The sequence below is a fragment of the Scylla paramamosain genome, unplaced genomic scaffold (assembly GCF_035594125.1).
Source record: "Scylla paramamosain isolate STU-SP2022 unplaced genomic scaffold, ASM3559412v1 Contig23, whole genome shotgun sequence".
NCBI classification, from domain to species: Eukaryota; Metazoa; Arthropoda; class Malacostraca; order Decapoda; family Portunidae; genus Scylla; species Scylla paramamosain.
In genome coordinates this window covers 15,001-27,492 of record NW_026973688.1, presented here as the reverse complement: position 1 = coordinate 27,492, position 12,492 = coordinate 15,001, and the positions used below count along the sequence as shown (strand labels likewise).

At 41.1% G+C, this 12,492-nt stretch overlaps 2 protein-coding genes across 4 annotated transcripts in view; one reads left to right on the top strand and one right to left on the bottom strand.

Annotated features, from left to right (window-relative positions):
- The window catches only part of LOC135097510 (uncharacterized), a 51,730-nt gene that overhangs the window by 34,682 nt on the left and 4,556 nt on the right, over positions 1 to 12,492 (top strand). The window contains exon 2 of the mRNA XM_063999454.1: positions 2,066 to 2,259. Within this exon, the coding sequence (XP_063855524.1) occupies positions 2,115 to 2,259 (145 nt within the window). The 5' untranslated portion in view covers positions 2,066 to 2,114. The remainder of the gene's footprint in view (positions 1 to 2,065; positions 2,260 to 12,492) is intronic.
- On the bottom strand, positions 4,036 to 10,327 carry LOC135097505 (uncharacterized). Of its 3 annotated transcripts, none has more exons than XM_063999449.1 (4): positions 10,130 to 10,327; positions 9,949 to 10,013; positions 9,739 to 9,833; positions 4,036 to 9,517 (listed from the first exon to the last, which is right to left on the bottom strand). In XM_063999449.1, the coding sequence occupies exon 4, from the start codon at positions 9,429 to 9,431 to the stop codon at positions 4,158 to 4,160; it is 5,274 nt and encodes a 1,757-aa protein (XP_063855519.1). In that variant the 5' UTR covers positions 9,432 to 9,517; positions 9,739 to 9,833; positions 9,949 to 10,013; positions 10,130 to 10,327; the 3' UTR covers positions 4,036 to 4,157. The 3 variants fall into 3 exon arrangements, with proteins under 3 accessions (XP_063855519.1, XP_063855521.1, XP_063855520.1); XM_063999451.1 differs by having other exon boundaries at positions 9,739 to 9,829; XM_063999450.1 differs by lacking the exon at positions 10,130 to 10,327 and having other exon boundaries at positions 9,949 to 10,111.

Sequence of the window (12,492 nt, the reverse complement as noted above, 5' to 3'; positions counted from 1 at the left end):
GAATCAGCTGCCCATTGAATCTATAAAATTGATTTACATATCAACGGTATATCCACATTTGTTGTATTGTTGTGCTGTGTGGGGTGGAGCATTTAAAACTTTAATTAACAGTCTCTTTCTCACACAGAAGAAAATGCTTCGTATTATGTTCTACCGTCACCGTTATGATCACACTTCTCTCTTCACTGAACACAAAATACTTAAGCTCCATGACATCATAACATTACAGACCATTTCATTTGTACATGCATCGCTAAATTCCTTCCCTGTACACTGTGGCTTCCAACCAATAGCAAGAAACAGAGAAAACCTCCGTATTCCGCTGTGCCGCACCGACCATGCACAGCAGAGTGTCCTGGTGCGGGGCAGCAGGCTCTGGAACACACTGCCACAGGATATTAAAGGCATCACCCAACAGGACACTTTTAACAAAAAAATGAAAACAACACTTCTTCATAACACCCAGCAATGACAATAACTATAACTTGTGTCTAGTGATTTCAGTGCACTACACTTATTCATTTGTTATTACCCTATATATCAATGTATGTTGTTAGTATTATTGTTAATACTATTATTGTTATTAATATTACTTTTATGGTATTATTATTATTATTATTATTATTATTATTATTATTATTATTATTATTATTATTTATATTATTATTACTATTATTTATATCATTATTATTATTATTATTATTATTATTATTATTTATATTATTATTATTATTTATGTTATTATTATTATTATTTATATAATTATTATTATTATCTATATTATTATTATTATTATTATTATTATTATTATTATTTATATTATTATTATTATTTATATTATTATTATTATTTATATTATTATTATTATTATTATCATTTATATTATTATTATTATTATTATTATTATTATTATTATTATTATTATCATTTTCTACAATTTATATTATTTTAATAGACAATGACCCACATCACATGTACCTGCTCAATTTACAAATAGTAGATGGTCCGTAGTAAAGCTTCGGCTTATCGGACCATAGGCTATAAAATTGTACATATTTGTATATGAATGTTTTTCTAAGGGGCCAATAAAATATCTTGTATCTCTCTCTCTCTCTCTCTCTCTCTCTCTCTCTCTCTCTCTCCCAATGGACTGTTGAGATTATAATTTTAATTATCGTGCTGCATTTCAAAGTCTCACTTGCTCTTTTTTTCATTTTTATCCCCACAAACCATTAATTCTGACAACGACACAGCACTGACACTTGACTCAGGCAATACCCAAAGCTGTCCTGGGTGTTGCGTGGTGTGCTGCCCCCTTCAGGGCCACCACCACCACCACCACCACCACCACCACCACCACACTGCTGGTGCCTGGGCGGGGGGCGATGTCTAGCTGAGTAATGAGCGACCAGAGTGATGGATGGCGAGGGAACATGGCGGTGTGAGATCTGCCACGCCCACTCACTGCACTGCACAAAGCTGGTGTGGCAACAGTTATGGCACAAAAAAAGCAAAACATCGATCCGAAATGTTTATGAGTTTAGGAAGTGTTGAGGAAACGCCTTGTTTAGTTAAGTAATTTGGTGACGAGTTGTAATTTGTGTGGCCGTGCATACTCAAGTGGGTGGGTGGGAGGGGAGGCGGTCATTCCCACGCCCGCGACCTTATCGTGGAATTATTATTTTTTGTAAAGCTACAACACAGATCCTCTTTTACCTTCGTGAATTGTGAAAAAAAATATCTCGATTTATATGTTTGTGTGTGTGTGTGTGTGTGTGTGTGTGTGTGTGTGTGTGTGTGTGTGTGTGTACTGTAGATCCATAACCAGCCTCTTAAGCATAAAAAAAAGTATATCACTTATTCTTCAAAATTTCTTGAACTTTTAAAGTGTAATTAAGATTGCGGTAACAAAGATGCTCAAATGTTTTCCCAGGCGATAGTCCACGATTCTCAGGGGACGTTTTAGAGAGAGAGAGAGAGAGAGAGAGAGCGCCCCAGTGTTTTGCGTGGTGTAGCAGTATAGCAGTGGCTGGAGGTGAAGTGTTTCCTTTGGTGCCTTTGACAGACAGGACCTGCGGGAGGGTGAAGAGCGCAAGGAGTTGACTGATCCCAGCATGCGGACGTGCCTGAAGCCTGACCCGAGCGGGGCGCGTCTCACTCTTGACCCAGCGCAAGGCTCCGACACCGCCACCTACAAGTGCCGGGTGGACTTTGAAATGTCGTCCACCCGCTCCACCCTCGTCACCCTCACTGTGTACGGTAAGGAGAGTAAGACTAGTTCCTTCCTCCTCTTATCTCTATGTATTGATTGATTGATTGATTGATTGATTGGCCGAAGATCTCTCGGTGATGTCCTGGGAGTATTCAGTCAAATTAGGATGTTTATGATACCATTAGAGGCCTTTCAAGAGATGTGTGTGTGTGTGTGTGTGTGTGTGTCTGTGAGTGTGTGTGTGTGTGTGTGTGTGTGTGTGTGTGTGTGTGTGTGTCTGTGTGTGTGTGTGTGTATGTGTATGTGTAAGTGTGTGTGTGTGTGTGCGTGTGTGTGTGTGTGTGTGTGTGTAAGGAGAGGTGTTCTTTCATTCCCAAAAACTTTGACGCTTCCACCAGCACGGGTAAAAAATCTTTATTAGATGACCTTTAGCATCACCATCAGGGTAAATATCCTGTCATTCACCTTGCGTGTTGATATACATGATGATTTAGCTGAATACCAAAAGCTGCAGGCGCCCACCACCACCGGCGCATTCCGCAACACCCTTGCGTCTTATCACCCACGTCTTATTCAAAGCCTGTGCGTTGAGCGGCAGGAGGCGGCGAGGCGTGACATAGCGACGCCTGATGACCCGTGGCACGAATGGCAACGTGGTGAATGGCAGTGGCAGTAGGGGCATGGGAGGGGGCGAGGGGCCTGGGAGGTGATTTGCTCCTCCGCTCATCGCCAAGTTATCGGAAACGTGTGCCGGAGACGTATGGCTTTAAGATACTCCAGCTAGAGATGCGATATGAAGCAGAATATATTGCCCCGCCAGCCGGCCAGGATGTCAATAGATGCGCCGCCAAACCCTCAAGATTCCTCACTAATATTATGTGAAGACGCTGGCCAGCTGAGGCGTGGGAGAGTGTGAGGCAGAGGCAGATCTCTGCCACCGCCCACCACAGACCTCATTTCATCTTCCACACCAAGACAGTTTGTTTATTCATATGTCTGGCTGTGATCACTACCGGGATTTGTAATAGATGGCATCTGGAGCTTCCACATCTTCCTCCCTTACTTTTAGTGGGTGCAAGTGTAGCAAACTCGCGCAATTGTGTCCTTGACTTGCTTCTGCTTGGGAGGAAGATATGAAGGGAAACTTTGTGCACGAACGTATTCCAATCTTGCTTCTTTTATCCTTGCTGTGTTCTAGGAGTGCGTACGTTGCAAATATAAATAGGTGACACACAACAAACATTCCTGAGGCCCCAAACTAATCAATGCATAATATAGTACTGTATATGATATTTTTATTTATTATTTTTATAAAATATACTAGTAGATGAAGTTAACGCATCCCTGTTTGTCAGAAGGCACCGATGGTCAGCTGTGTGGCCGAGGCGTTCTTGATTTACGCAGCACAATGCTACATAATTTAAGTGCTGTCTCTCTCTTAGGCGAAATCGCTCATAACAAGTAAAATAAAAATAAAAGTTTTGGTCGCCTTAACTTAATTTTTACTTTTCTTTCCTGAAATGAGGATAAGGAAAGATACTCGAGTTGCTTGAACACTCTTAAGACCGTGCCAGCATTTGAAGACACTTTAATGTCTCCCCTGAGCAGCGTTTCTCTAAAAAGAAAATAATACATTTTTCCGCTGCGTTAATCTCTCCTCTTTTGGACCCGGGCGGTGCAGGTGAAGAGCGAGGCCGGAATAAAGGCAGAATAGACCTGGAATACTTACTGTTGCCGCGAGAGGTAATTTTTGACTCAGTTTCCCCACCACTTTAATGCCTCGACTCCAGGGTGATTTTAATGGTTAATAATAGATGGTTAACATATCATTTTAATGATACACTCCACCCCGACCAAAGTGAACATACAATATACACAGGTAGTACATAGAATGCTTTGGTACATGTAGATAAATCATATCTATAATGATCCTACACGCTCATCATCACTCTTGTTCTTCCTTAGGTAATAACACTATTAACCTATGCACTGACCTACTCATGACTTTGTCTGTCACCCCATCATATCCTTTACCTTCCTTGACTATCTTATACCTTAAGTCTACATCTCTTACAGCACCATCACGACCTGGATCTGCCTTTATTACTTGAGCTAATTTCCAGGTACCTCTAACTGCATTAGCATCTTGAACTAAAACCACATCACCCACTCTTACATTTCTCCTATTGGTGTGCCATTTTTGTCTTACTACCATCGTTGGAAAGAAATCTCTCTGCCATTTTCTCCAAAATGATTCAACAATTTTCTGAATAAACTCTAATCTTCTTTTATGGTCTCCATCTGAATCATATATTCCCTGTGGACATTTTACACTAGCTCGTCCAAGCAATAGATCATTAGGGCAGAGGTAATTACCAAGTTCTAAATTAAAGCAAGGTTTTACCCCTATGGGTCTTTCATTCATCATACTGGCTACATTAAATAAGGCTGTCTGAAGTTCACCAAAAGTTAATACTGAATCCCCAATTGCAATACAAAGATTTCTTTTCACTGATTTGATAAGGGATTCACTGGCACCATTGTACCATGGTGCATCACTAGGTCTATTATATTTCCAAGTAACTCCTTCATTTTTTCCAATTCTTTCAATATTCTTTCCAGCTGCTATCAGCTGGCTCCCTCTGTCAGAATACAGTATTCTGGGTGCACCCCTGACTGAGATGAATCTTTGATAAGTTGCCATGAAATCACTTGCACTATATCCTTCTGCCAAATCTACATAAACTGCCCTAGTAACTAAGCAGTTGAATATTACCCCATATACCTTACCATGAGTTCTCCTTTTAACAGTGTCCTTAATATTGAATGGTCCAAACAAATCGACAGCAGTATGATAGAATGGTGGAGTTGGCTTCATTCTTTCTTCTAACACCTGACCCATACACTGGTTCTCAGTTTGTTTTGAGAGTTTTCTACATGTGACACATTTATCTTTAATTGACTTTATTAATTTCCTGGCTCCCGGCACCCAAAACTTACTCTGTAACTTGGCCAAGGTGGTTTCAATACCTGCATGATCTCTACTATGTAAGCTGGACACATACAGTCTAGTAACTGGGTGGTTAGCTGGTATCAACATGAAGTGATCTTGATTCCAGTTTTCCTTTAACCATTTTGATATTCTTTGACCCACTAAAATTACTCCATTGTCTGTCATTATGGGGCCTAACCTTCTGTATCTGTCTTGCCAGTTAGTCATGTTACTTTGCATGGTTTTTACCCACAGTACTTCTGCTTCTTCCATTTCCTCAGACGTAGGCTCCTTCAGCACAGCTTTTAAGGATTTATGTTTGAATATAGACATTATCCTACATGTAACTCTCGACAAAGTTTCATATTTGCTAAATCCTTTCACATTAATCATGCTTAAATTTCTCAGATGTCCTTTAGCAACTGTCATAGTAATGCCTATTCTATCCGGTAAGTGATCTGCACATTGTTGTTTAACTGGCCATTCTGAAATTGGCAATCTCAAAAATTCAGGCCCATGTTGCCAAGTTGAATCCTCCTTAATCTTATCTGAAGTGCATGGTCTAGAAGTTAAATCTGCCACATTCTGAACTGTGTCCACCCACCACCAATCCTTTAGATTTGTTTTCAGTTGTATTTCTGCTATGCGGACAGCCACAAAGGGCCGGAACCCATGCAATTCCTTTTGAATCTGATCTCTGACAATAGATGAATCTACAATATGGAATATGGATTCAAATTCCCAGTTGCATTCTCTCACTATAGTTTCTCTTAATCTAGCTGACAAAAGAGCTCCACAAAGTTCTAGACGAGGAATGGTCAATTGTCTCATAGGTGCTATTTTGTTTTTAGCCATGATCAAATTAGTCTGAAATTTGTTGTCATCAGTCTGCCATCTAACATACGCACATGCTCCATACGCTTGTGTGCTGCCATCAGAGAAGATCACAAGTATGGGTTTACCTGATGCATTGGCTGGTTTCAGAGGTCTCTTAAATGTGCAGTTTTCTACTCCATACAAATCAGTGAAAAAACATTTCCATTCATTTACAATATCGGCATCTAATGGTTCATCCCATTCCACTCTCTTATTTGGATCACATTTTGAGATCATAGATCTCATCAAAATTTTTGCTCTCAACACAACTGGTACAGCTAACCCCAATGGATCATAGAAGGATGCCACTTGACTTAGTATCCTTCTGCGAGTTAGCACCTCAGGGAAGTTTGGCTTAATCTCTCTATGATCCCAGTTTGGACCACTCCGGATCTTTTTAACTTTAGGAGAGAAATTTACCTTAACATTAAAAGAGAAATTATCATCCTTGGGATTCCACTTGAGCCCTAGAATTTTCTCATTGTCAGATTCCATGATGTTGATACTATGGTTCTCATGTTGCCCACTTACTATCCAATGCTTCACATGAAAGTTTCCAAGAGATATTACATGTTCTGCTCTTTGTATCAAATCAAAAGCCTTTTCTACCGTATCAATGGAATAGAGAATATCATCAACATATGTGTTGTTTACAATCATGTTATAAACTTCAGGATCTCCTTTACCAAATTTTTCTGTAGTATGCCTTAATGCTAGCACAGCTATGGTCCCACTTGGCCTATCCCCGAAAGTCACTGAGGTCAGGGCATAGTGATCAGGTGGTCTGTTACTGTTTAAATCTCTCCAAAGAAATCGGTGTGTGTGTTGGTCCAGTGTGTTGATTTTCACAGAATGATACATTTTTGATATATCACCAGTTATGGCAACCCTTTCCTGTCTAAATCTTAGCAAGACTCCAATCATGTTGTTAAGAACAACTGGCCCTTTTGCCCAAAAATCATTAAGTTTTTGTCCCATGTATGATGAAGATGAGTTAAATACAATATGCAGAGGTGTTGAAGCAGAATCTGGTTTCAATACTTCATGATGGGAAATGTAGTGAATTGGGCCATTGTATGACTGCATTTCCTCTTCACTTAATTGTCTCGCTACCCCCCTTTTCACCATGTCTTTGATTTCATTGTGATAACTCTGGGCATACTGGATATCCAATATTTTCAGTCTATTTTCTGTAGTTTTTAATCTAGCCACGGCCACTTTTACATTGTTCTTAAGATGTCTCGGGTCCCTTATCCAAGGATAGCTTGCTGTCCAATACTTCCCTTCTTCATGATATACTAATCCCTCCTCAATCAATTTCAGTTCTCTTTCTTCCTTAATATTGACACAGTCACTTACAGGACAACCCTTACACAGGCATTTAAGGCATCTTGTGTCACACTGCACCCCACTCTCCTCTAAAGCAAAGAATTTATCTAATTGTGACTTAAGTTTATCTGTAGGTTCTACCTTGATCTCATTGAGGCTTATTGAGCTTGACACCTTGTGAGTTCTCACAATCACATGGTTAGTCGTGCTCCCTGAGGCTGTTATTTTGCTGTGTCTGCCACGTATACTGAATCCAAATGGATTCTCTAGCAATTGAAGACCTTCATTAGTCTGAACAACTTTAGGCAATAATTCACTGTAATTGGCCCCAATCAGCATGTCAATCTCACCACAAGGGCAATTAATATCATGGTTTGATACTCCTACAAATAACTCCTTAACTCCTGACACATTAATTTCATTGATTTTAGCAGATATTTCCTCTATACCAATGGCATTAATTTCCCATACATGCCCAGTCCTATCAATCAGTGGTATGCAATATTCTTTGGTAGAATGATGTTCAATTACATTGCCAACCTTGATCATGGATAAATTCACATCCTTACCCTTCAAACTTAGTTTTTCTGCCATACTGTGTGTCACCAAGGTTATGTCAGAACCTGAATCCCACAGTACTGTTATAGGTTGAGTGTTACTGTACACAGTACTGATATTCAATAAGGTGTTCAGAGTGTTTGCAGATACTGTATTATGACTAGCACCTTCTTCCTGTTCAAAATGCACCAGTGGATGATGATGACGGTTACACACACCTTGACCCCTGATCCTGACATCACACAACTTGTTTGTATTACAATTCCATGCCTGATGATATCCCTTTAAGCATTTAAAACATATTCCATTGCTTCTAGCTAACTCAAACCTCTCCTTGTTGCTGAGATTCTTAAATTTATAACAATCAAGAGTATCATGGTTCCTGGAATTGTGAATCCAGCATCCTCCCTCATTATTTCCAGTCTTCAAGTGGGTACCTTTCACCATCTCCGTCAAATTTACAATACATGACTCTAAATCTTTATTCTTTAGTTGTTGCTCTTCCTTCATTTGTTTTATTAGTGTTACCAGATCTGACTCCATGACCTTGTCAGCTGAATTATTTACATGATGTACTGAACTTCTATCACCGCCAGTAGATCTGACACTAGAATTCATATACTCCAATACCTTTCTCTCCCTTTGCAAAAATTTCAATAAAGTGGGAAAGAGATCACTAGTAGCAGATACTTCTTCTGCCTTTATTACCCACTCCCTCTTCTGAAGTGTGGGCAACACCTTCTCAATATGACTGACTACATTAGCAATATTAAATTCCTCATTCAAGTTTATATTTTTCAAATCTAGCCAACACTGTTCCACCTGATCCACCATCCTTATAAATCCTTTGGTATCACCTTCATTGATCCTTTTCAAAGCCCTAAGGTCACTTATTACCAAGTCCACCACCTTTCTCGCATTTCCAAACTTGTCATCTAACCTTTCAAACATCTCTTCATAATTACCTTCTGCACCTCTGACAGTCTGAAGGGCATCACCACTGAGACACATTTTCAATGCATACGCATCTTCACCATACACACTTTTGACTAGATTTTTAAAGTCCTCCTTAAAACGAGGATACTCTCTTAAATTCCCATCAAATTTAGGAGGCTCAAATGCCTTTATCTTTACTTTAGGCTTGACACTGTTCTGCATGTTTTCAATGCTACTAATTTCTGTTAGTCTTTTCTTCATGATTCTTTCACAATCTATCATGTATTCTTCAGCCTCCTTAACTAACTTGTCTTCTAATTTATTATCACACACATATTTTAATATCACATCATTACTGTCTTCTAGGTGTTGAAAGGCCTCAGAAATCTGTTCATAGTTATTCTTCAATACTGATACTGGCTCACCTTCCCGTACACCCTCATCCAGCAGGGTCACCTTTCTTGTGAATTTCCCCTTGGCAATGGCCCTCTTCCTCTTTAACAATTCCATCTCCTCTTGCCAGCCCATTGTGGTTGAAGTCGAAATGTTGGGGATTCCAAATGTGTAATAAACCACAAATCGTAACAGGTGTTTATTGCTTGAAGTGTTTCGACCTGCAAACATGGGCAAATCAATACACATCCACATATCATAGTACACCCAATTCAATCCCTCACAATGGTACCAAGAAAATAACACTTCATGTAGAGATTCTGACATCCGTTACAATCATATCCCAAATATAAAAATAAAGCAACAATCAGTATACAAAATCCAACTAAACTTCACGTGTATATCACTCATAATACTCAATAAATTCCCATAATGTACTCACTTCAGTGGCCCACACTGACGCTCTTCGAATCCCCGTAGCACACCTGACATGTCACCCCAACTATCATCCAGTCCAGGGCGTCCTCACAACTCTGTCTGGCAACAATATATCCCTTGTACATTACCCTATCTTACTAATACATCCTAATTTTGTAACCTTCACCAAATTATACTAATCACAGCACATGACGGGTAAATAAACACAACTAACCTAGCACGGAGGACCAACCAACACACCAACCGACATGAGGTCCAGGGCGTCCCTACATTCTCCGTCTGGCAAACAATAATATCACTTGTATTACCTTAGCTACTAAACACATCCTTTGCTTGTAATCTTCACCACAGTATACTAATTCACAGCACGAGGTATATAAATAAACACAACTAACCTGTAGCACAGAGGACTACCCAACACAACAACCCACAGTACATTGGTGGGCCGGCTTAGACAACCCGCCAGGCCGACCATGTTCACAGGTAGTGGGTGAAACAAAACACCACAAAGAAGCGTACCAAACTTCTCCTATTCCAATAGAACACAACTTACATTTTCTTTAACACAGATAACAAAAATATATTGTATAAATAAATAATAGATGGTTAACATATCATTTTAATGATACAATGATGTTTTGTGGTTCAGGTTCTCAGTTGTTTCTTTCTTAAGACTCTCTCTCTCTCTCTCTCTCTCTCTCTCTCTCTCTCTCTGGAAAAAAAGATCTTCACAATGCATACAGATTTCCCGTCACTTCATGAGTGTATTTTATGTTATTTCCATGTTAGTCTTTTTTTGTAACAAAGGGAAAACATGTAACCTGCCTCCAATGCGGGTTGCGCAACTGACGGTCACGTGGCTGCGTGGGTCGCGTGTGGCTCGTTCAGGGAGCACAGTGAGGACATCGGGGCACATTCACGGCTTGCTGGGGCAGGACACGTGCTGCACATCTCCCTGTAGCTCAAAATGGCGCGTCGTGGTGCCAGTGTCTCGAGGATGAGGCGGCCACCAGGCGGCATTGTGGGTCAGAGGGAATCATCACCATTACTGCCGCCCACACACTCCAGCACGGGCTTCATGTGTGCCACCCACGCAACACACACATCAGCACTTGACAGCACAACGCACACATTCCTCCACGTACACAGTGTACCATTGCGTTTATAAATGTAATTGAAGTAGCACTGCGTCGCCAGTGCATTTCTGTGCATTGAGAGGGAAAGGTTTGACAGTATGTAATTAAATCAAGAACGTAAGAGGTGATATCGATTAAGTAAATAACTAGGTGTGCAGTGCGCGTGGGAGGGCGTAGGGTGGGGCGTGGGAGAGCGTGGCGCGGCTGTTGGTGCATTCGCCGCCTGGGTCCACCTGGAAGGGGATGACCCGTGCAGGTATTTCCCCAGCCCGCCCTCATCACTTAGCTTACCCTTAGAGGTTCAAGGAGGGAGCTGGTCATAACGACAACTGGAGCACAGTATGAATGGACGCCCCAGCTTATTCCCGCATATTTCCTGAGGAGCGGCCGCGTTGTAGTATAGTGTGGACAACAACACATGGTAAAGGCTTATGATTTATTTTTATAATTATATATCACATCCACACATTTTGTCAAAGACCGTGGATACGGAGAAAGATGGACATGTGAGAATAAGAGTGAGAGTAAGAGGGGAGTGGGTAGATGACAGATTTGGATTAAAAAGTCGGAAGAAAGAGAGAGAAAGGGAGAAGTGAGAGAGGTGTGAGAGAGGAAGAGAGATGGAGATGTGAGAGTGAGAGTGAGTGGGTAGGTCACGGATTTGGATAAAAAAAATGACTGAGAGAGAGAGACAAGGGGAGAAGTAAGAGGTGTGAGAGAGGAGAAGTGGAGATGTGACAGTGAGGGTGATAGTGAGAGGGAGAGTGAGAAGGGAGTGGGTCCTCTACACCTCCTTCCTTCCTCCTCCTCCTCCTCCTCCTCCTCCTCCTCCTCCTCCTCCTCCTCCTCCTCCTCCTCCTAAGTATACATAATCAAACGTTGTATTAGTTAAATTAAACGTTGTATTAGTTAAATTATCATGCCTTGTTTTACTCAGGGATCCCGCTAGCATTGATAAATACCATAGTATTGTATGAAGAATGTTGTTCAAGCAGTGAGTATTATGAGATAAATAAGCTGCAGCAAAGCTCTAATGCAACGACCCAGGAACAGCAAATATAATGAACAGCCAACTGGAATAATGCACCACGATTTCGAGAACATTATAGAAAGCCACTGCAATTTGCTCCTTCTTTGTGTCGGCGTGTAACATTGTGTGCATGACAAGAGTGGTGACTCAAAGAGTGGAGTCTTATGCAGCTCTCATTCGTTGCACCGCGATGCCATGTAACGCTGAGGCAGTGTGTAATCTTGCTGGGTAGGACGGAGTGCGTGGCGCCAGACCAGTGTGAGAGTGTTCACCTGCAGATGGCTGCGGTTAGTGTGGCCGAATGCGAAGTTTATCACGATTTTGGTTTCAACTACTCATACTTAAAAACTCTGCCATGATTGAACAGTCCCTGACGCAGCCATTCATCCCACTGGCTGCACGCCACTCACCTTAGTGTGCGTGCATTCTTGTATGTAAAGCACTCCATCTACGCCTGTGGTCTCTGAAGTCTGCCGAAAATCACATTATCACAGCGCTCCAGTCTAGGAAGGCAGGCTCTGCGTTGCCTCGCTCCCTGCCTCACCTGCACAGAACAAATAGCGACTTTCGTGCTGCGATACAGACACACAGT

What these genes read in the sequence shown, in the direction of transcription:
- LOC135097505 (XM_063999449.1), bottom strand. Translation starts at nt 9,431, where the DNA reads ATGGGCTGGCAAGAGGAGATGGAATTGTTAAAGAGGAAGAGGGCCATT.